Source organism: Haliotis asinina, chromosome 1 (assembly GCF_037392515.1).
Source record: "Haliotis asinina isolate JCU_RB_2024 chromosome 1, JCU_Hal_asi_v2, whole genome shotgun sequence".
NCBI lineage: Eukaryota > Metazoa > Mollusca > Gastropoda > Lepetellida > Haliotidae > Haliotis > Haliotis asinina.
Window position 1 is genome coordinate 76,284,473 of NC_090280.1, and position 24,341 is coordinate 76,308,813.

Consider the following 24,341-nt stretch of genomic DNA (forward strand, 5'->3'; position numbering starts at 1 on the left):
ACCTGCATCACGACGGTCCACTGACCACGATAGTGAGGTTTGCTGATTAATGCTTCTTTCATCGGTTTGACTGGTCCACACTCGAGTCTGACTCAACTTATGAGGTTGATATAAAGAGCAACAGGCAACGCTGTCACTCCATTGGTCAAGTCACCCACCCCGATCACACTGTACACAGTCATGGAGAAGCCAAATGTTTTTCAGATACGGTGATACAGACGTGAAACAGTTTGACCGCATCCGATCCGAGTCAAGGCTAATACGGCACAATACAGATGCATCCCTGGATACTTTCTGAGTCTAAAGAAGAGACTTTAGATATTAGTCAGCCATAGCTTTACTAGTTTTCGATTCATTTCAGTGCACTTATTGATCATTTCAGTACCCTTAAAACTGGTCAAAGCTTATAAAAACTGATACCCGGGAACAGTTAATTATGCCCAAGAGAGGCACCATTTGGCGCAAAAGGCAAAACAGTCGTGAAATTTCGGGAATGGATATCTGACACAACACTATTCATATAAACTATACATCCATATCATTCATAAAATGACAAAATGTGATTTAAAACCATGTTCCATATGCATTTATTCAATAAAATTAAATCAAAGATTTAAAAAATATCTTGTAGTATGACACTTAAAATACGTTGCATAAAATGATCTCTGGAAATAAAGAAACTGTAACAAGTTCATGCAGGAATTGGCTAAAAACAAGAGACATATAGATGTTTCTTGCTACGACTGACAGTGCTCTGTTCAAGGATCCAAACTTCACTAAAGAATCCTTGCCACCAAGTCAGCAAGCAGTAAAGGTAGGCAGCCTCGAAGAGCCAGGATGTCTAAGAACCAATAAATACTAACAACTGAATGAGATTTCTTCAATGGTTGTCGACAAGCGCAATGGAAAATATGTACACAGCTCACAACCTTTCTACCCTTGAGGGTTTCCAAGTTCGATTTTGACTTCTTCCAAAGAGAGAGTCATCTTCAAACTCCGTGTCGAGGTCATTGATTATTCAAGCGTTTCAATATCGGCTTCGTCAATCTGTCTGCCTCGCAAATTGATCAGGGGTGGCCTCTGAATTATGTATACATGTTGTTAAAAGGATTTGATGTAGTTTGGACCACGTCCTGCTTTTGAACCTTTCCACATAAAACTCCTCTGTCCGCCATGAAAACTAATGACATCAATATTCAAGGTGCCGATGTCGTCTTTATCAAAGGTTTCACTTTAATGTTGCGTTCCTCGGTTTCATACACCTCTAAGGAGAGTTTAAAATTCTCATTCCGCTTTGTCGGGACGAATGCTTGTTGGGACACCATGCTTGCATTAGGTGTTTGGCGAGAAGACATTGAAAACCTGGAGTCTTTGATAAAAAGCATATTCATCGAATGGAAGACAATAAGGGTCATGTGATCCCAAAACACCATCCCATTAGGATATAACGTTCTACACATTTCGAATAAAACTGAATAATGAAACGATCCGATTCAAAGCTGGGCATCATGCTCGAGCCGTCATGAAGTGAGTGCAGTGTTTTATCATGCCGCTTCTGATCTCATCGTTTTTGTGACCCAGCTTGGAATATGTCACGTCCCCTGACTGATCTCAGTGGAATCATCGGGAGGAACACATTGTTTGTGTCCCTTGATTAAACTATGCGACGGTGGTTGTCCCGTTTCAAGAACATTTTACCATCACTGGTCAGGCGAAAATTTCACTTGCTTTCATGTCTGTGAATTGAGACAAGAATGGACAGAAGATAGCGAGAGCAGTTCCCATGATTCCCAACATGTAGCTCCAGCCAATCAGACACTGGCCTGAGTAGTAAGCGGAAGACATGTTGCCGCAGTACTCGCGGAAGGATTTGGAGCCTAGTCCCAGTGGGTAGATCAGGAGACCAGCTATCATTATCAATACTGCAACAGAAACAAATAAACTAATTAAACAAGTGAAATACTTGACATTCTATTAGATAACAGTTAACTTGCGAGTAGTACATTTTAGCAAGACGTACGCATAAGGACACTAATCATGTTCCCATTCTGGCTCATCTCCTTGTAAATGAGGCATAATTTTTTCTCGGATTAGCAAAATGAAATCAATGATTTAACTATCTTCAAGCATAACATTGTCGGATATCGTTCTGTAACAGATGAAAAAACATTTCCCAGACAACAAAAGAGCCCAAAGAAATGGTCGCCCAGTATTATCTGGTTTATATTTGAATGTACACTTACATATTCAGGGAGATAACAGACTATATTCAAGATGCTATGACAAGCGAGATGATGTCAATTGTCTAACAGTAAATTTGTATCTTGATGTCGAGCAAAAGTCTAGCAGCATAAAGTTTGGTTGTCCACTCTCCATAACCTACGACATTTCAAAGCGTGCCCTACCCCTCTTACTCAAAAATGTTTTGTGGCTGTTACATTCGACGCCCAAATAAGATTCTTAACATTTTTATGGTGCACATGTGGAGCATGTTTCCAAATTTGACGTGTCACTGACAACGGATCATGTCTGCAGTGCCATGTTTCAATATATTCCTTTGGGTTCTTCGGGTAAACAGATGTCCTGTTTTAGCATATCGTCGTGTGTGCTAATGGCGGCACAGGATTCCCTCATATGTGTGCCAACACCTGGTATCGTTGCTAGTACACAGTGAATCACACAGACATGCCTACCGAAGAGTCAGATTTGTATGGTAGTGGTTAGCTTTCGTGATAGTGGTAAAGGTTAATGTCGCATACGTGTTTTACATAGAGGTATGTAATGTTGGGTCATAGAGGGTTAATGAATAATAATGAACAACACATGTTTAATTACATGAACCCTTTTTGTATCACTTAACTGACGTATTTATTCTGTTTCCGATTCTAAAGGAAGACGAAAAAAGAGAGTTTCAGCTCATTGTTAAACAAATGAACAAGTCACAACACTGACATAACAAGAGTCGAATACGAGTCCCATAAGGTAAGTACCAAAGGTCTTTCTCATCCTTCACGGAATCTTTTAAACAACATGGTCTAAGTCGCAAAATGAATAAATTTTATGTAGCATTTATTAGAATGTAAAGGTGAAATTTCAAAAACAGTTATTAGCCAGTTAGGAGTTAGACAAGGATGCATTTTAAGTCCGTTAAGCCTTTTTCATAAATGAATCAGCTGTTCAAATTAACGAGAACTGCAATCATGGCATCCAGCTTCATTCAGATAAAACCTAGTTATTCTGACTGTTGTTTCTAGATGAAATTATTCTGTTTTCATCCACTGTCAAACGTTTACAGGGACAAATCAATGAACTTACTGTGATGAATGGAAATTAACAGTTAACAGAACAGTTAAAACAAAAGTTATTGTATTTAAGAAGAGAGGCAGTTATGTGAGTAATGGTCCTTTAAAGGAGTTATGTAAGAAACGGCAGGGTTTTATAAATATCTATGTATCTATCTAAACTATTGTTAGATGAGAAAATACGTACATCTAGCCTGGTGGTACATGTCAGTGTGATCGCTTTTCACGTTATCGTCACTTAGATATTAGGGTCATTAAATACTGGTTAAGCCTTTTTCATATCTTTTCACACCCACTCCCAAAGAAATGTTATAATATGATGTTACTTTACGACAACAATGGACACAGAATCTGGATTACTGGTGTTAGAGAGATACTTTTCAGTAGTGGTTATGGACAAGTTTGACAAAAACAGAATGTGTTTCCAATATCAAATTTAGTTTTGTCATTAACACAAAAACTAAACGATATTAATGTACAGAAACGAACTACTTCACTGACTTTATCAAGTAAGTGATGTTATTACGAACTATTTACATTACAAATAATTCAAATTACTTTTATAAGATTACTGTTTGAAAGCTCTTTCACGTTTTAGATGTTCCTGTCATGATCTTTTTACTGAAGCGGGACGTTTAATAAATATTTGCCGGGAACAATGAATCTGAATCGCTGAGGTGGTCCTTTTCCACGACAAAATGTTTCACACGTAACTATTCAATCCAATCTCTAGTATCACTCTCACTCACCCACATTTAGCTAAATTACACGTATTGTTAGCAAATACAAATGGTGGAGTTCTGCAAGATTAAGGTATATTTATCATGCCCACATGTACAGATTTCACAAAAATGCAAAATGAGAGTCTTCAATGTAGCTTGGTGAGCTTTTCCAGTTCTGATTAAATTTAAAACTATGCTTGAATATAAATTTTGCATTGTAATGTACTATAGGCCTCTTTTCGACATACATATGTTTCAGACGTAAAATGTCGACACAAATCCTCAATCAAAGCGCTAACTCCCACTCACTCACTCACTCGGCCATCCTTCCAATCTGAAGTGCTGAGGCGGTCCTTTTCCGCGACAAAATGTTTCCAATCTCTTGTATCACTATCACTCACTTACTCACTCACTCACTCAATCAGTCAATAACTCACATATGGATAGTTGACACAGTCCCATACGACGTCAAAATGTTTCAGACGTAAAACATCGACGTTTCTCCTCAATCCAATCGCCGGCCCTAATAGAATGGCATACTTAATGCAATATAGAACCAACGGGAGCTGGTCCGTGCGATACGTCTGGTCATTATGCTGTCAAGTAGATACAGTTTCAGGTCCGACAACAGACAGAAGGTCACTGCTCCAGCACCGCAATACTTTATTACACCACAGATCCCAACACGACGTGTAGCCGAATAATCACATCAAACCAATCACCCGATCCACATCGCGGCTCCAGACAAGAGCGTACTTCATATACCATACATCAGTCTGGCAGAGATGGTCAAAACAACTGTTCAATTTTCCAGCTTATCAACGCTGCCAATACAATCTAAATACGATTCGAGGAGTAATTGTTTCCGAGTCTTGTGTCTGGCTGAAATCTAACCTCGATGGATGACGCGTCTTTTGTGTTCGTTTTCTGACTGTGCCATTGTCAGGTGCATCAGCTATAAACACCTTCATCAATGCCATTCTATACATACTCTGGCATGGTAACAGGTTTACGGGATTGGGGCGTTGGGAAGGTGGCATCTGATTCAATTTGTGTGAGTTAAAGCTATTGCTGAACCCCCTGTTCGAACGTGCTTCTTGAATCAGCGTGTAACATAGGACCACTGATTGGTGGCAATGGTATTAGTTATTTAAAGGCTAATGTGTTATGTAAATAACATATTGCAGTCTGCTTGTGGAATTGTCTAATTTCAGTGGCATGATGAGCAAAGAAATATGTTGCGTTTGAGATCACTTAAATAGAACATGCACATGTTGTAGGTGTGTGAGTATGCACATGTTTGCACCTCTTTGTCTGTTTGTTGTTTAACTCCGCATACATCTATACTCTTTCACCGCGTGTGGACCATACAATCCAGTGATCAACAGTATTAGCATTGATCTACTGAAATGAGATACGATGACATGTATCAACTGAGTCAGCAAGCCTTTGCTGATCACCAGTTCTAACGGTCGTTTGTACTGATATGGAGTGATGCTGTGTTTTGTTTAGTGCGGTGTCATAACTGTACATGAATAGTTTACGGACCCGGTGCCGATAACTGCCGAGCGCCAAACACGGAAAAACACCAGTGCACTTGTCGGGAATTGTCTGACTGGGTAGAGCTTTTGGCATATTCCAGCAATATCAGGGACACCAGAAATGGTCTTATTACATTGTATACAAGTGGGAAATCGAACCCCAGTCTTCGACGTGACGAGCGAACGCATTAACCACTATGCTACCCCACCGTCCGGACCCGTGAAGGTCCCGGGGTAGAATTGGCCTTCAGTAACCCATGCTTGCCATAAAAGGCGACTATGCTTGTCGGATCGAGTGGTCAACCGATGACTTGGTTGACACATGTCATTGGTTCCCAGTTGCGCAGATCGATGCTCATGTTGTTGGTCACTGGATTGTCTGGTCCAGACTCGATTATTTACAGACCGCCACCATATAGCTGGAATATTGCTGAGTGCGGCGTAAAACTAATCTCAATCACTCACTCACCCCACCGTCCGTCACCGACCTAAAGCTCTCGAGGTATTCACTCTATCCATTCGACATTCGTTCAGCGAGTTACACCTATTCAAGAGAATCGAACGCTGAACATAAGCGAGATGAGCCTCTCGACCACACCAGGGTCGCTATGGTACAAGAGCTATTATATCAACAACTTGTGTTTGGCTCCGATTCCATCAGTAAGCCTTTTGTTATGACTTGTAGTCCCATCATAGTGCTCTAACACCATACCCAAGGGTCTAAAGCCTTTGTGATAAGTGTTCAGTGAAGTGAACAACAGTCCAGAGCCTATCAACAGTTCTCAAAGGCGATTGTTGATTGCTCAGCCCGTCAATTAATTCAGATATCTCATAAGTGGAAATTAGACTCCCGTCCAAACCAAAAGGTCAGAGCCCAGAGAGAAAGCCCCCAAAAGCATCCGAAACCTGCCTGATTGATGAAGTGTTACTCCATTCATCTGGCACCCTCCCTGTGGGTCCATTCGATCGCTAAAACTACAGACCTCATTACGCTGATAAACCGAAGCATCAAGGGCATATTTCAAGCTGGGAGGGTCACAATTCAATAGTGTTTGGACAAGTTCACGTCCAAGGAGCCGGGTAGCGGAGAGATTACGACAGCTCATATCGACAGCAGGTTTTCATTATGTAAGTGCTGCCATTTTGCCAACCCCGGGAGATCCATAAGCCGAACATAGTCTAATTCGCCATGGATCGCCTGCCAATCCCGTCCCCGCTTCAACGCGCGCTGACTGGGGTGTTGTCCAGACGCAACGGGCAAGCACTCTAGCCGGTTGGCGCGTCAGATGGAGGTGACAGGCAATCTTGTATTCCAGTGTCAGAATTGAATTCCGAATAAATATCTTATAAGCTATTAGTTGTAAAAGCCAGAATTAATAATCGTTTCCTAAAAGCCGATGGTAAACCAAGCGTCAAAAACGCAGCTGCTTTGGCAAAACATCGACAATCCCTGGGTCTTCCCATCTGATCAATTAAAAACACAACACAAGAATGTCATTTTAGAAATCTGATTCAGACTCATTACAGAAGGATATTTTTCTGAAGTTTCAAATGCCAAGTGCACTTTAATTGACTCGGTATTTAGTTGATGTCTTCTGAAAGTCACGACGCTACCATCAGCGTAGATGGATTACATCAAAAGCATTCGCGACGCCAGTCAAATACTGCGTTCTGTCTAGGCAGCGTTGAAATGTTATAAAAGGCAACACTCTACACTTAAACTAATGCTAACCAAAGACACAGTTAAACAGTAAAAGTTGTGTAAAAACTTAATATCAAAGAACAAATTATTTCTATTAACGACAACCTTTCACGTATGGCTGAACCTTGCCGTTGTTGCAGGCCAAAGTAAACAATGCGCATGCGCATGAAAAGGAATCTCCATGACATCAACATTTGTACAGCCTTGTCGCTGCGTTTTGTATCCGGTATCACATTAAATGCCATGAAAGGGAAACGACTGCACTTACGGTGATATCATCAATTTATAACATCACTAATTGTTCTTTCATCGATTGACATTTAGATCCTGTCGCACAGAGCAATACCGAGGGTAATACTAGCATTAAGCACTATGTTGCTTTATCGTACCTAAACGAAAGACGATAATAAAGGTGGAATTTCAGGTCACAGACCACTAACAATAAAACTAATGTTTCTGTTTTTGGCCATTAAAACATGAACCGTTTCTCCACAACATTTTATTGTCAAATGCGGAGCGGTGGGGTAGCCTAGTGGTTAAAGCGTTCACTTGTTGCGCCCAAGACCCGGGTTCGATTCCTCACATGGATACAATGTGTGAAGCCCATTCCTGGTGTCCCCCGCCGTGACATTACTGGAAGATTGCTAAAAGCGGCGTAAAACCAAACTCACTTACTCTCTTTTGTCAAAAGTGGTTGGAAGGTGGCAAAAAAAATTTTCCTCTTAGACTGAAATTTCCCAACCTATTTAAACCTATAAAAATATTCGGACTTGGATATAACAAAATCTTAGAGTAAAGTTCCCGATTATGTAAAATTCAGAAACGACATTCAGCTTCTCGGAACTGGTCAGAAACAGTGACAATATTGCAATGCAAATCTACAACTGGCTGCTGAGCATGAGAAACAAACACTCATCAATAAAATAACGGTAAATCACAGGACGAGTTCCACATGTTGCCAGGATGCCCCTGGACTCGAAAACGCCATGAACCCTGGACGGATTCCTTCAGGATTACATCTTACGAAAACACTAGGTCTTGATTTTACATGCATGAAACTCTCCCAAACCGCAACATTAAAATTTGCCCGAGTTTATTTTAAAACTCTCTGGTTCCAGTAAACAATGATTTTCCGTCATCTATTCATATAATCTCTACTGCTGTTTTGTCTTTACGAACAATGTCGTTGGAAATTCGAAGCTGGTTATTCTCAAGCATTGACGATTGATTGTTTTATGTTTGATACACATTCGTAACTGCTCGTGTCATTTTGGCAAGCCGGATGGCGACTCGTACTCCTCTCGTGGCCATGTTGACGATTCGATCCTGCCTAAGCGCAAACGTTCATTGGGATGAAAACAGTCTAGTACGATGATCAAGGAAAGATAACTCTGAATTTCCAAACATGGCTGTAAGAATATGCTACATCCCATGGGCAAAACAAAAATACGGTCATTTCCTTTGTAAATATATGTTTCAGTGTTGAAAGTTGACAATGTTCATCCTTTAGCTCAAAGTTCATGTTTTGTATAGTTTAGCGAAGTTTCAAAGTTCAACGGTCCCGCCATTTTCATGTTTTGAAATGCGTTTTGCTACGCGCGATTTGATTGGTTTGCCAATTCTTGGCAATGATGGCGTACGAGAGGGGTACGAGTCTTCTTGTAGGTCACGGAAAGAGACGAGTAGTTACGAATGGTTTGATACATTGTGACATTACCCCGGGATCCTGTTCACAAAGCGATCGTACCGCGTTGACCATATGTCTGGATGGCAATATGGCTAACCTCTATACTTTAATATTGACCTACGTCCATCTTACGGATCCGGTCGCCTTTTTTAAACATATCCTGGCCCCAATTTCTCGAAACAAACGTAATTACAGTATTAACTCAAATGTTGAGAAAACGCAGGAAAATGTAAAAATGTCCCAGAATGTACTAAAATCAATCTTGAACTCAAACATAATACTAGTTTGAGTTTGGTGGATAGATTGCTAGAAATGCGTTGAATAGATTGTTTAAGTTGATTCGGCCTCATTTAAAATGCAGATGAGATTTTTAAAAATCAGCTTTTTCAAATTGTCAATCTCGGTTTGAAAAAATCGGGGCTAGGACGGTGAAGTCGAACTCCTTCATCAGACATGTCTGCGATGTCCAAGAAACATCACCAACCCATGGTGGTCGTAAGAGGCGACTAACAGGATAGGGTGGTCAGGCTCACGAACTTGGTTAACACATGTCATCGGTTCCCTATTGCCGTGATCGATGTCAGAGCTGTTGATGACACGTATTTCACAAGACGTATCTGTGATGCACAGCAAGTGTTTCTCTTCCACAACAAAGTGTGATAAAGCACGGCGAATCTGACAGGGTCTTAAATCATTAACGGTGGCATGAAATAGTCAATCATTAATTTCAGTATTAAGGCCGCAGGCTGAAATCACTCAATGAAGTTAAACATTTTGAATATACATGCCAAAGCAAATATTCATATTTGTCGAGATCGGAGATTGATGTCATGTTCAGTTCAGTTTGCTAAATAACTTCAAATCATAGAGCTGTAGCACTGTTATCGACACTATCCTTAAGTTTGGACACTGAAAAATGGAAACCTTGATTACCGACTTATAGTTCTGAAAATGTTGGCGTTTGAGTTTTAACGAAGGAGTTGTCTTTCCTGACAAGATGTCAGAATTCTGCATGACAGGAAAGACTGTCCACATATCATTCAGTAAAAAATTAAATTTCAGATTTATAACATATTTTTCAAATATGGTTCCAGTTGACAGCAAGGATGCATCACTGTGTTCGGAACTGCACATTAGGCTCGTAACGTGGCATTCTATGCGAGGAACAATCATCAATGACATTAGGCCTTTTTAATGCCAGCACTGAAAACCACCATATGGAACGAACATCTGCATGTGCCATCATTGCGCATGTGCTTTTTCTTTGCTTGGTGGAAGAAATGAATCATATGAAATTGCAAATTGAATTAGGACCTGATGTCGATTTATTTTGATAGTTTGAAAGTGTTCGGTTAAAATGCACCTTATACATCAGGATTAGCCTTAAATATTTATCAATATCGTTTCTTTAAAACTGAGTGAGTGGATTTAGTTTTATGCCGCTTTTAGCAATATTCCAGCAATATCATGGCGGGGGACACGTTCTAACATTGTACCTATGTGGGGAATCATGTGTTCAGCGTCACGAACCAACACAGGTTGGTCGGCAGCTACACCTACTAAGAGAGAGGAGGAGGGGAAGAAGGGGGTATATGTTTTTGGATTAAGAGAGAGAGAGAGGTTTGTAGCTCTATTCCAGCTATACGGTTGCGGTGTGTATTATCATGGCTGGACCAGACAATCTGGTGATCAACAGCGTGTCAACTTGTGTCAACCAAGTGAGCGAATCTGACAACCAGATCCTGTTGGTCGCCCCTTAATACATGTGATACGAGGACTTGTGTCAACCAAGTCAGCGTGTCTGACCACCCGACTCTGTTGGTCGCCCCTTAATACATGTGATACGAGGACTTGTGTCAACCAAGTCAGCGTGTCTGACCACCCGACTCTGTTGGTCGCCCCTTAAGACATGTGATACGAGGACTTGTGTCAACCACGTCAGCAAGTCTGACCATCCGATCCTATTGGTCGCCCCTTAATACATGTGATACGAGGACTTGTGTCAACCAAGTCAGAGAGTCTGACCGCCCTATCCTGATGGTCGCCTCTTAAGACATGTGATACGAGCACTTGTGTCGCAAAAGGCAACTAACGGGATCGGGTAGTCAGGCTACGCTGACTTTGTGGTTGTATTCCAATTGGGGTTGATGCTCATGTTGTTGATGACTGGTCTGGGCCAGACTTGATTATTTTCAGATCGCCGCCATACAGCTGAATTATTGCTCAGTGCGATGTAAAATTATGCTCATTCACTCACCAAAACATGGCTGTATACTTTTTTCCCCTTCAGTTTATCCTATCAGCCATCATAGTCAATATGTCGGTTTGAACCCTAGCTTCCCGAGGCTATTGCGTTTGGTTTATGAACACCATACGTCTTGCTGATTCAACAAAGAGATAAACGTCCAAAGACCTCTCTTTAGGCCTTCGTCCACATCAAACTGCCACACAATGATAAAATTCAAACACAGTTCAAAGGGACGCTAAACCCAAACCAGCCTCATAATCATTCACGTCCATGATAGAATACACTTCCTTAATACGGTTTCCTAACTTCAAAGGAATCGATATTTCATGCCTCGTATCGAGAATTCACTAATTCGTTATCACAATATCTATCTATCCCTCCGGTATCGTGAAACAAAGTCCATGAGGGAAATTCAATTCTGTGACAGTAAGTTCAATACTATGTAAATTGAAACAACCAGTTTACATCCAAATCGGGTTTAGGGAATGACGTCTTCGTATTCTAGTACCAGATGCCATTGAAAAAAAAAGACATACTCTTTCGCACGTGAACTATATAACTGCACCCTCAGTATTTGCATACAAATAGCTCATTTGACCTCCACACGGACCCAAGGAACAATTACCGATAATTTATCGATGCAAATTACATAATTCACCGAAGACATCAACGAAAAATAATAACCATTGTCGTCTAATGCTGCTAATTTGAACCTTTAGCCGACCAATCAAAGCCTGAGGTATGGAGAGTTAGTCATTATGTATGGCATCCTTTCGGGGCTATGTTTTACATTGGCCTGTTCGCTATTCGGACAAGGATAGTCTCGAACAATGATGCAAATATAAGGTGGAGCCCGCGGTGTAATCGAGGCAGTAGTGAAAGCGGGCGAATTGGAATGAATCTTTAGTTTCTGCTGGTATGGATCTCATCACGGACGTCGTGATGAAGAGAGAATGGCGATGAAATCGGAATAAAACGCAATGAGACGAAAAAATTGGCTATTAAATGTCATTGATTTCAGCTGCGCATACCGGCACATTAACTCATGAGTTGACGAGTTCAATGGGAATGATTATAAATGAGCCTAAAAACGGCCGTTCCTTCCTGGGGAATTTAACATTTTTTGTGTGTGTGTTGGGAAAATCAACGTGTTTCAGTAGAATCTGGTTAACCTTTAACAAAGTTTTCCATGATCTTATCGAATACGCGAAGCTAATTGTATTATATGTTGAATTTGTTTCAAAAGTTTTTGAGATAGTGTGGACATTTGTGGAATGAGATGGGATGCCATGAGTGTCAAAGAGATAATGTCGTTTGAATTAATGAGATAACACATGGAAGTCGTATCCTTTACGCAGTGGAAATGACCGTCGTGGTGCCGCTTTTTGCAAGTGTCTGATAAATAAGGACGGAATAAACACCCCGGGGGCACACCAAGTCAAGGATTTTTCCCAGCTTGTATTTAATCAGCTTTCGTGAAAAATTCCAATAGTATTTCGACCTAATCGGGGTTCTTCTTTCAATTTTTAGATCAACTGTTATATGGGAGCTTTATTGAATGGTGTTCTTTGGTGATTTGTGCTCAGTGAGGTTAAGGTAGCCTGGTGGCTGGCGCACTCGCCCGTCACACCGTCTAGGGTTCAATTCCCTACATGGATACAATGTGTGAAGCCCATTTCTGGTGTCCCCTGCTTTGATTTGGCTGGTATATTTATGAAAGCGACGTGAAGCTAAACCCAGTTACTCACTCAGCGTGTTAATGCGCCAAATCCCGTCTATCGCTTTCGTAGGAAACACTCTTAGTACCAAGAGGCTATCCAGATTAACTCCCATAAAAGGGTGGAGAGGTACCCCGGGTAGCTTAATGGTAAAGCATTCGTACGACACTCCGAAAACCCGAGCTCGATTCAAAATGTGAAATCGAAGGCTGGCGTTATTGCTTGAATGCTGCAAAAAGTGAGAAACAAACTGAGCCATCTAATACATATTAAATCCACAATGAACCGCCCCTTTAAGACTGCTGGAGCATTCGACAATGGGAGAATTAGGTTTTCCGCGAGGTATGCCATCTGTCAACTACATACTGGGTTAGTGACTAGGAGGGTTTTACGCCGCTCTTACGTATAGAACAGGAGTATTACACAAGTGGACTTCAATTGTGCCCATGTGGGGATTCGAACCCAGTTCTACCGCGTGACGAGCTAACGCTTTAAAGACCAGGCTACCGCACCCTCCCCGAGAGACTTCTTTGATGCAAATGGTGTTGAATGCTTCAAGAAATCATTACAAACATGAATTAATGGCGGCTTATATATCGAGACTATGTCTAACGTGTTAAGATCTATTCTGAAAATGTCTGGCTTGTCTCGGAAATGGATAGTTTGATAGAGCGTTAATTAGTTTACGCTTCTAATACACTCCCATAACTCGCCCAAACCGATTTGATGCCGCAAATGATGGACACTGTGTGATAAAAAGACGCTGTCACCATGGCAACGCTGCTTACCTTAACTGTATTACACTTATTCCCTGTGGATCAATTTGTGGCTGTCGTAAGGAATCGCTTGTCTTATATGTCAATGTAGTCCCTGCGTGCGGAATAAACTTAACGTATTTTAGACGCAGCATCGACTTACAATCGGGGAATCATCCACAGGTAGTGGACAGGGCGGACACTCAATGGAGCTGATGCACATACAGTCGGCTTCGAAGAAGACATCGAGCGATGTACATAGACTGCCAGGCCGAATTGACATGTGACATTAATACTCTCAGTGGACTCTAATTATATGTGAATGGCAGAGTAATGTCAATCCGAAACAGATTATGTCGGGAAGACAGTGAAAATAGAGTGAGTTAGTGAGAGAGGTTTTAGCAACGTTGCAGCAATATCGCGGGGGGAGGCACCAAAAATAGGTTTCACATGCAGTGCCCGTGTGGGGAATCGAAACCGGGTCTTTGGCGTGACGAGCGAACACTTTAGCCACTAGGCTACCCAACCGCCCCTGGGAAGACAGACGTATCAAACGTATGAATGGATCACTGAAAAGCAATAACACCAGGTGTTCGTGAAACGTTTTAGCTAATATGGGCTTCATCTTGTATGTCAAACTATAGTGTCCAGTGCGCCTACTTCACCCAACAGGGCTGAATATATTTACCTCGTGTCTGTCGCGAGAGCTGATGAAACTTGTTTGAAACTTGTTTGTTTGAAAGTTCAAGGTCGTCGATAAATGTGACTTATTCACTCAGACAGCGACATATATGTGGGTGGCACAGCAGGAGTGGGTGCTGATCCTGTCGGCTCTTGTCGATGATGTAGACTTAACCAAACACACAAACAAACATGAAGCCGTTACACACGGATACCTCTTTAAGATTCAGTAAACTGACTTCCAGGGTAGCCTAGTGGTTAAAATCCTACATTGGTACAATGTGTGAATCCCATTTCTTCTGTCCCTCGCCTTGATATTGCAGGATTACTGCTAAACAATACTCACTTCTCCCGAGGAAGGACCTTGATTTATGCCATCATTTGAAAATTATGTTCGTAGTAAAATCCATCGAGCTCCAGGAAATAAGTTAGGCGTTAATTCGTGGTACAGCATTTCGTGGTGCGGGAGGCTTATTTGTTAGTGGGGAAGGCAAAGCGTGACATTTAGAAAACGATTTCTGTCCATGGCTGGTTACCGACAAATTACCGATGATAACGAGTTAACTTTAGATGAGTCAGCTTGGCCGTCTTTGTATCGCAATGTAGATGGGGCTGTGTACAGGTCATAGACATTTTTGCTTGTTTGTTTGTTTGTTGTTGTTGTTTTTTTTGTTGTTTTTTTTTTTTGGGGGGGGGGGTTAATATATCTGAAGTTTGTGTTTTCATGGCAAGATCTCAATGTGAAACAAACAGAACGTGTTAATATTTTTAGCCTCTCTTACACACTACACACACACACGCACGCACACACACACACACACACACACACACACACACATACACACACAAACACACACCTAAGATACATATCGTGAGGCATAAGAAGATATTCATTAAAAATTGAATCTGACGAAAACTTTACAAACGTATTAACTAAGCGTTCCTGGTTAATCTTTGTTGGTTTGTTGTTTGACGTAAGCACTCAGCAATATTCCCGCAATATGGCGGCGGTTTGTAAATAATCGGGACAATCCAGTGATCAACAGCATGAGCATCGATCTAAGAAGAACATCGCGGCCGGTACTACTACTCCGCCTGCACTTAATTTTCAGCTTTATAAATCAGGGGGCGCTGTTATTCAGGGAAACGCCTTCTACATAATTATACCTAAGAAATTATATGTTCGTCTATGTTACATGTATAAATTATTCAGCATATTACGTTGTGGTAATTGTATGATAATGATGATGATGATGACTAATAATGAGTAAGCCAATAATGAGTGTTGCCTAACACAGTGTCACCCTAGCCGCACCGTGGTTTACGTCAAGATAATTAGCTGTGTTCCTTGTATGGAATGAGAAGTGGGAAGGGGGAGCCAGCTTAGCTAACCTTCGCTCGTTTTGCATTTGCTTGATTAACATTAGAAAGAGAGAGAAAGGGAGAGGGAGAGGCTACATGAGAGAGAGACCTCTCGGACTTAAAATGTACGCTAGAGGGGAAGAGGCAATGAAAGGGCTGGTGGTGTTTTAGTGCCCAGCCAGGTTATTGTTATATAACAACACCACATATCGCCATAGTTACATGTTTCAAAAACAACGAAATCCGTACGTTTCAAGGAGAAGACGGCACCCTCGCCCATCCTCGCTCTCCCATTCACACCCCACACCCCTACAGCCGTGAATTTCCATCAGGAAATATCATTGGTATGGAAACTAGGTCTTCAGGAAAATAACTAATCAATCATTCTGTACAAGAACAGTTTAAATGAGCGTTCTTGCCAACCGTCTCCGAACTTGAAAATAGTTCTTTCTTTGAAGGGTACCACCCACACTCGTGAGATCACAAGTAGCTGACGAACCCTGTAAACGATCACCATCAGTCACACGGTGCTTGTTCTACTTCAACACTAACGGTACTGGGTGAAGCTGATATAGCATGACGGGATAGCGTGTCATTACGCGGCGTTAAATACACGTTTTATTGTCTTGACCCCGGGACAAGGGTTTATAATGACATTTGGAAGGTCTTTTCAGCTGTGTTCCCTGGGGTCACGCCCTGAATGTTTGGCTCTCGATAGAACCCAGACTGTGACGTCGTCCAGAGTTTAGTTTCGGGAAATATATCATTACGAATAGATCTAGAGAGACACAGGGTATGACTTAAGTTTATGTTCTAGGACTTAAAATGGGAGAAAATAAAGAGATGGCTTAGTTTATATTCTCGTAATTAGAATTATGACAAAATGACTCTAAAAAGATGGCGTCAGTTTACATTATCGCACTTAAAATAAATAAAATGAGAAAAGGGAATCTTATGTTTACATTCTCACACATCAAAGTAGGAACAGGAGAGAGTTATTTACAATTTACTTGAGTCAAGGACGGAGGGGTAGCCTAGTGGTCAAAACGTTATGCCGAAGACGCGGGTTCGATTTCCCATATGGGTGCAATATGTGATGCCCATTTCTGGTTACCCCCGTCGTGTTATTACAGGAATATTGCTAAATGAGGCGTAACTCTAACCTTTCTCAATTACTAACAGCGTCACATGCATAGCCACACATCTTTATTTGGGTGGACAAATAACTACTTTATTTGAATCCAAAAACATTTATGCTTGTCATAAAACGACTAACGGGACCGGGTGGTCAGGCTGGCTCACTTGGTTGGCACATGTCATCGTATCCCTTCTGCGTATATCGATGCTCATGCTGTTGATCGCTTGATTGAATGGTCCAGGCTCTGTTATTTACAGATCGCTGCCATGTAGCTGGGCTAATGCTGAGTGTGGCATTAAACAACAAACCAACCAATATTAAGTCATTGGTGCTTATAGAACTTCTTACAACAGAATCGCAGGGGCGGCCAGTCGCAGATACTGCAATTAGCCATGCAGAGTTGCTCCCCTTAGATAGACTTCAAACCTGTGATCGTGGGTTCGAACACCCAGTTTGCCATGCTCATGTTTTAAAAATGATGAGCAACACGTTATGTTCGCGGGTCTCACCTAAAAGGCAACAACTGCCATCACCTTCCTCAGCCACTTTCCTCGGGTAATCTTTCAGTAATAAGGCACATCGTCGAATAACCACAGCTCTCTACAAACCCACTCATTCCACCGCGCAACACCCTAGGTCCAGAAATCCGCAGTATGGACAATAACTACATAAACTACATAATATTTAGGACGTAACTACATTTAATTATGACATACGTGCATGCGTTTAAGAATAAGACAAATAGCACAGCATCTTAAGGACATAATATACCATTAAAACACAGCTACATCTAATTAAGAACATAACATAAACTTATGGACACGTCTCCATATATTTAGTGACATAAATTTAGATAAAGGACATTGTTACACATCATTAAGGTCAAAATATAGGCCATTGTTACAAATCAAAAAGGTCAAAATAGTACATATCATTAAGAGCATTACATAAATTATGGACCTAAATACCTAATATTATGCAAATACATACATATATAATTATTCATTCTCATACTCTGCGGGGAAAGAAAGGGCAAAATCAGGACTCGGCGCTGATCCGAATGACAACATTTCTCTGTATTTTCCAGATTGTCGATTCCGTATTTTTTTTTCAAGTAAAGTAATTCAAACCAAACACACGTACGAATGACTGACTTAAAATTTTCACGTCGCTGTCAGCAACATTAGTGCCGGTAAGTACTCGCGCCTGGGGCAGACGAGTCAGCAGACGAACACGAGCGACGATTCGCGACATCTGGACAGGACGACACGCGCGTCACCAGACCTGGTCTGCCCGCCTGGTCACATGACCCACATCAGCTGCCATTGCAGCACCTTGGTGCCGAGGTCCTTATCTACCTGGGATCCAGGGATGAATAAACCTGCTCTCATCTAACTATCGACCTTGATATTAGCAGTACATTGTCAAGTGTCCTGTTGCTAAATCTCTCCGTCAATCGATATGAATATTTCATGAGAACACTTATTTGACATTTTGTGAAAACTATTTTTCATTTCTTACTGTACTACAACTCCGAATATATATTTCTGATATAATCTGTTATTTATCTCCGATACATAATCTGCAACATTCGACATACAGAACCCAACGCCGACGAGACTCAATGCAACAGGTATCGACGGAATTACCAACCAGCTTAGGAAAAGCAGAACGTTCATTTCAACAGAGAGTCTTATATGAACACATCAGACAATCAGACAATATAAACAGTTAGCTCAGAAACGATAAATTATAGTTGAAAAGAATTATAGTTTAACTAGAATACAGAATGCTCACCTGCTACCGTTTGGGTGTAGCCCGCCAATCGAGTCGGCTTCTTTCTGTAATCGGCTGGAATGATGGCAACACATATTGCAATAAATGCCCCGAGACACAGAAGTCCGCACCCCCCTCCATACAACACACACGATGCCTGCCACGCCCCTGAAGGAATGCTCCCCAGGTTGAAATTACCCCCATAGGCGAGGCAAGTCTCCCTAGAGTAAGCGAACCGAGTGTTTCCGAAGCAGTAGCTGATGAGTCCGAAGGAGTGGGTGTAGTCCAAGTGGATGAACCAGAATGGTTGAAGAAAACTGAAAGTACATGTACCCGCAACTAAAACCGACAGTAGAGCCCATATCATTAGTATCGGAGACGGCATTGCTCCATCCCCGGACAGTGGTTCCGAAGTTGACGTTTAAGTCAATAATAAAGGCCCTTTAATCGACGTTCATCATCACATTTTGGAAGTTTACCTCTCGCGTCGGTTCGATATGGTTGTTTAAAGACCACTTGGTACACAACACATCATGTGTCGATCAAACTAGGTGTTAAGTACATACGTCTAAACTATCCAGTGGTAAATGAGACCCGACGTCCATCGCACAAGTTCCGCACGTGAGTGTCTCTCACTAAAGTCATTAGAAATAGCGTCAAAATGGTTCATTAGCGGAAACAGCCTTCTGGTCTTTGAAGCTCGGGGTTAGAGCACACCCAGCTGACGGGAGTCCTCCAAGCATGTTCAGCGCTAGTCTGCACCTCCCAAGCAGACGACAACTTCCTGGCGTTATCACACGGATATCAAGAACAATCATTATTGTGCGAGCTTCTCTGAGAATCAATACGGGACCTATGCCCTATTCGGCGTCACTTGCAGGTACCGTCGAGCCTTCATTTCGCTCGGACAGCCGGCCGCCAACAAGCTAGCGCGTGCAGAGAGGAAGAGGGAGCACGCGCTACTCACCAGGCGTCTCTTGGTGGAGGAGGAGGGCGGGAGGGTCGGTTGTGTGGAAATCAATTACAGAATGTCTTATATTTCCTCTGACCTGAGGGTATGGATTTACCATATGGTGCCAAGTCAAGCCGTGACCAATCGGTTGTATTGGTTTTGAGAGGGTTTTGCTGGGGATAAATTCATCAAACGTTGCCGGTCGGTTGCAGTAGAATTTGAGATGGTGTTTATACAACAGTGAATGAAAAAGGCCGACACAGCGTGCCAGGTCTCAGTGGTGTTTGGTAAATGTTAGAGTGATTTTGTTGATGAAAGTAACACGTAAAGGTCAAGTCAGGCGATGGTATGTGTTGGGATACTGAAGTAAGATAAATGAATTTTCAAAGAGGAATCTCGAGGGAAACACACATGGATCGTCTGACTAATTAATTCTCTTAAGTTATGAGAACTCTCTCTCTCTCTCTCTCTCTCTCTCTCTCCTTGTCTTATAGGTTAATTAAGATACTGTTGAAAATGGCTCACTGTACAGACCTCATCCAAAACCAAACCACGCATGCGCACCCATGCAACCATTTACACACACACACGCACGCCACACACACGTATGCACACACACACACGCGCGCACACACACATACATACATGCTCACATACTCATGAAGTAACAAATACCCTACACTGAATAGTTGCCTCTAAAGACAATGTCTTCAGGGTGGATCGCCGACATGCATATCTGTGATACACAACATTGAACATCGCGACCCGTAGAAGAAGGGTTGATTTCTATCTGTTGAAATATTAGAGTACTTAGCTGAACAGAAAAGCATGTAAATGTTCTTGATCAGCACTCCGTGGTGGTGGCGGCTGCGGGAACGGCGGTTATAGATTTTACATCTCTGCTGCCAGCATTGCATGTGTGGGCATGGACGGTTGTGGCGTGAGTTAGCCAGTTCTCTGGGAATATCGACCCCTAGCAATGGTGTCAGGTTGGCGGAGTGAGTGAGTGAGTGAGTGAGGGTTTCAGCCGACTCTCATCGTTTCCACCGAGAACGCACACAATGGGTTATAGGTTACCTAGCTCTAAGGCTTAACTGAACGGTAAGCCCATGGGTGTATAGTGTATAGTAGTTCTAGCCATTAAAGTGACAGTTCTAAGGACGCCAGTTTGTTTGTATTCCCTTTAGATATTAACCGTTAATAAATTTCTATTTTTGCTATATCTGATAAACGAATAAAGACTACATTGTAGATGCAATGCTTAGGGAGATCATACAACGTGTAGCCTCTCTCTCTCTCTCTCTCTCTCTCTCTCTCTCTCTCTCTCTCTCTCTCTCTCTCTCTCTCTCTCTCTCTCTCTCTCTCTCTCTCTCTCTCTCTCTCTCTCTCTCTCTCTGTGTGTGTAGGTGCATGTTGGGGTAGCCTAGCGGTTAAAGAGTGTGGTCGTCCTATGGAGACCTTTTCTGGTGTCAGCCGTCGTGATCATGGGTTTCACGTCACAAAGACAAACACATCTTCGATCACCATTCAGCAATATTCCAGTGACATAAGGAATTACGGCAACGCAAATCAAACCCCTTTAATCGGTGTGGCAACAATAACATTCTCCTGATGCCCGTTTCATCCGGGTCTTCAGTGGTTTTTCCTCGCTGTCTTTCAAATCTGAATTCTTGATTGGATACTAATGCTTGTCACTATTGATTAGTACTTGATTAGTAACGGTAATGCAATCCACCCATGAGACGAGTGACACAGAGCAGAAGAGTCCGTGTTATCAACACTGGCGGAACTATATAGATTGATGACAGTCAAACCTTGGGCTCGGATTCCCGATAATATCGGCAGTCAGCCATGTCTAGCTGGTACTGGGGAGGTGGGGTAGCCTAGTGGTTAAAGCGTTCGCTCATCACGCCGAAGACCTAGGTTCCATTCCCCACATGGGTACAATGTGTGAAATCCACATCTGGAAAAAAAAACATGTTCACTCTAGCTGGTCTTATGAGACGATTTACAGGACTAAGTGGTCAAACGTACCAGCGTACCCCGAGGGCGTTGATTGTTGCTCTTAATGTCGATTGTCTGACACATGCTGGGTTATTTACTGCCTGTCAAATCTGTGCAATACTGACGGGCTCGACCTTGTAACACAGAAAATAACCAGTCGTGGTCGGGGTTACGCCTATTTATTAAACCAAAAATCTTCATTATGGTTGATAAGTAACAATATAGATATGTTAGTTTCACCCGAATATAAACCGAGATTTGAGAGTGAGTGAGCTTAGTTTTACGCCGCAGTCATCGATATTCCAGCTATATGGCGGCGGTCTCTAAGTAATCGAGTCTAGATCAGACAATCCAGTGATCAACAGAATGAACATCGATCTGCACAATTGGGAACCGATGACATGTGTCAACCAAGTCAGCGAGCCTGACCACTCGGTCCTGTTAGTCGCCTCCAACGTACAGTCGCCATTTGTGGCAAGCGTGGACTGCAGAAGGTCTAATCTACGGACCTTCACGAGTGACTATGAGTATAATACGCGCTTCAGTCAAAGAGAAACGCTCGATATATTGTGACTGCAATAGCAATGAAGACAATCCCAACGTTTGAATCTCTTTGAATGTCGTGGTTGTGGTGTGTTGCGCTCAAACGCATCCCATAGTATGTTTGTAAAAGCTTGTCATATAAAATAAAAACGGATGCATGAAAAGTGCATGCAGAAAAAGTTTTCCAAGACATGCACGTGCAATTTGAATTTATCGGAAAACATGAGTAGAAACATCGAGTATGAAAGACAAAATCAATTTCATTACGACATTTTACGATGTAAACGAAGATAAGAAATGCCAAGTTTGGCTGCTACTCACTGGACGTTTGGAAGCAAGGGGCGTCCCAGTCTGCCTTTCCTACAGACTCTCCACCACGGCACCCAAGCTCGGTAATGGCGTCGACATACCCTTCAATTCCACCCAAGATCGCCCCAGAAGTGGAACATCAAGACTTATAACTCCTGTTCATGATTCATCCGGGTGTTTCACCCACGGCACCGATTTACTACAGCAACGGACACTGCAGGACGTGTGCCTGACCTTCGAAGAATTTCCGACCAAACTATCAGAAATCAGAAGTCGGAATTCTATCATATCGACCAAAGGTTCGACCTGTCCTGACACGACCACACCGACAACGACGTGTCCATTGGTGAAACAGGGTACATGCATGGAACATGGGGAACTGGCGACCCGTTTGGTTCAGCGATGAATCGCACTTCCTCCTGCAACGACTTGCAGAACTTGTCAACGCGTTTCAGGGGGAAGAGATCCCCACCTCAAATCTGACGACTTGTGCAATCCCTTCAAGGCGGAGTCGAGCAGTGATGGCTGCAGGGGTGTGTCACCAGGTACTGACCTGAACGCCACCTTGTGCCCAGTGGTGTGCAGTAAGTGACCTGAATTAATGCTGACAGTTACAACAATGCATACATTCATACGTGTGTCGAATTTCCTTCATCCATGCTCGCGCTTATTCGGCCTTTGTAAACTTGAATACGTTCAAGATATATGTTTGGTCTGTGCATTTCTTTTTTGAAGAGCTCATATACATGGTCACTCAATTTGATATCCTCTCCTCACGTACATTTCATGTACCTCACCTCGCCTCGCCCACCACACCTCTCCGCATCTCTTCTCACCTCAGCAACCTCATCTCACCTCTTCTCACCTCACCAACTTCACTTCGCCTCACCAACCTAACCTAACTTCACCTCACTTTCAAGTACATCGCCTCGCCTTACCTCACCTCATCACAATCCTTAAACCCCAATTCTAGAATGAAGCTAAAAATGAAATAAAACCCATCTCACTCACTCACTCACTCATAAATGTGTATCATATTTCTTAATGCCGCGTCAGCAGGTTTCGCGACAAATCACACTCTAAAAATCAAGACAGCGGTACATATAACAGCATCACGAGTAGCACCCCTTCTCTCAGCAACAGCAAACGAATCAGTCGTATACTGTTCCCAAACCAGTGTTTTCTCACCGTTTTTTCACCTCCCAAATCACGTACTAAAGCTGCAGCCCCCAACATGGTGTCCCCACTCTGGGCGATTGGTATGTATTGATTGCGTGAGCCTGTTTCCCATCGGTGAGACAGCTAACTGACCTAGGGACCCCTCCTGTTGTATCTGGGGTTGTTTTCAAGTCACTCCAGGCATATAATAAATACTCACTTTCAATTTCTGTCACAGCACTAAGTGGAATCTTTGAGCTCGCCATGTCCGTGGAATAATGATTCCTGGAGCTCCAAGGATTGGGAAGAACAACAGAGAGTGTGTATCAACATACGGTGGCTTGTTGAGAAGAAACCAGTTTAACAAAATTGTTGAGACAGAAGTCAGTTTAACAACATTGTTGAAATAAAAGCAAGTTTATTTAAATTGTTGAAATAAAAGCCAGTTTAACAAAGTTGTTGAAATGAAAGCCAGTTTAACAAAATTGTTGAAATAATAGAAACTTTATCTAAATTGTTGAATTAAAAGTAAGTTTATTTATTATGTTGTAATAAAAGCCAGTTTAACAAAACTGTTGCAATAAAAGCCAGTTTAACATAATTGTTGAAATAAAAACAAGTTTAACTAAATTATTGAAATAAAAGCTAGTTTACCAAATTTGTTGCAAAAAAGCCACTGGTGCAGCAATAAGACAGAGTGAGTGAATGAGCAGGGTTTGACTCTACTTATTCTAGCTGCAAGA

At 42.1% G+C, this 24,341-nt stretch overlaps 1 protein-coding gene across 1 annotated transcript; it reads right to left on the reverse strand.

Moving 5' to 3' along the window:
• Positions 1-563: 563 nt before the first annotated feature.
• LOC137297375 (LHFPL tetraspan subfamily member 7 protein-like) lies at positions 564-19,092 on the reverse strand. The gene is made up of 2 exons (XM_067829382.1): positions 18,654-19,092; positions 564-1,922 (listed from the first exon to the last, which is right to left on the reverse strand). The coding sequence occupies exons 1-2, from the start codon at positions 19,015-19,017 to the stop codon at positions 1,708-1,710; spliced, it is 579 nt and encodes a 192-aa protein (XP_067685483.1). The 5' UTR covers positions 19,018-19,092; the 3' UTR covers positions 564-1,707.
• Between the last annotated feature and the right edge of the window lie 5,249 nt (positions 19,093-24,341).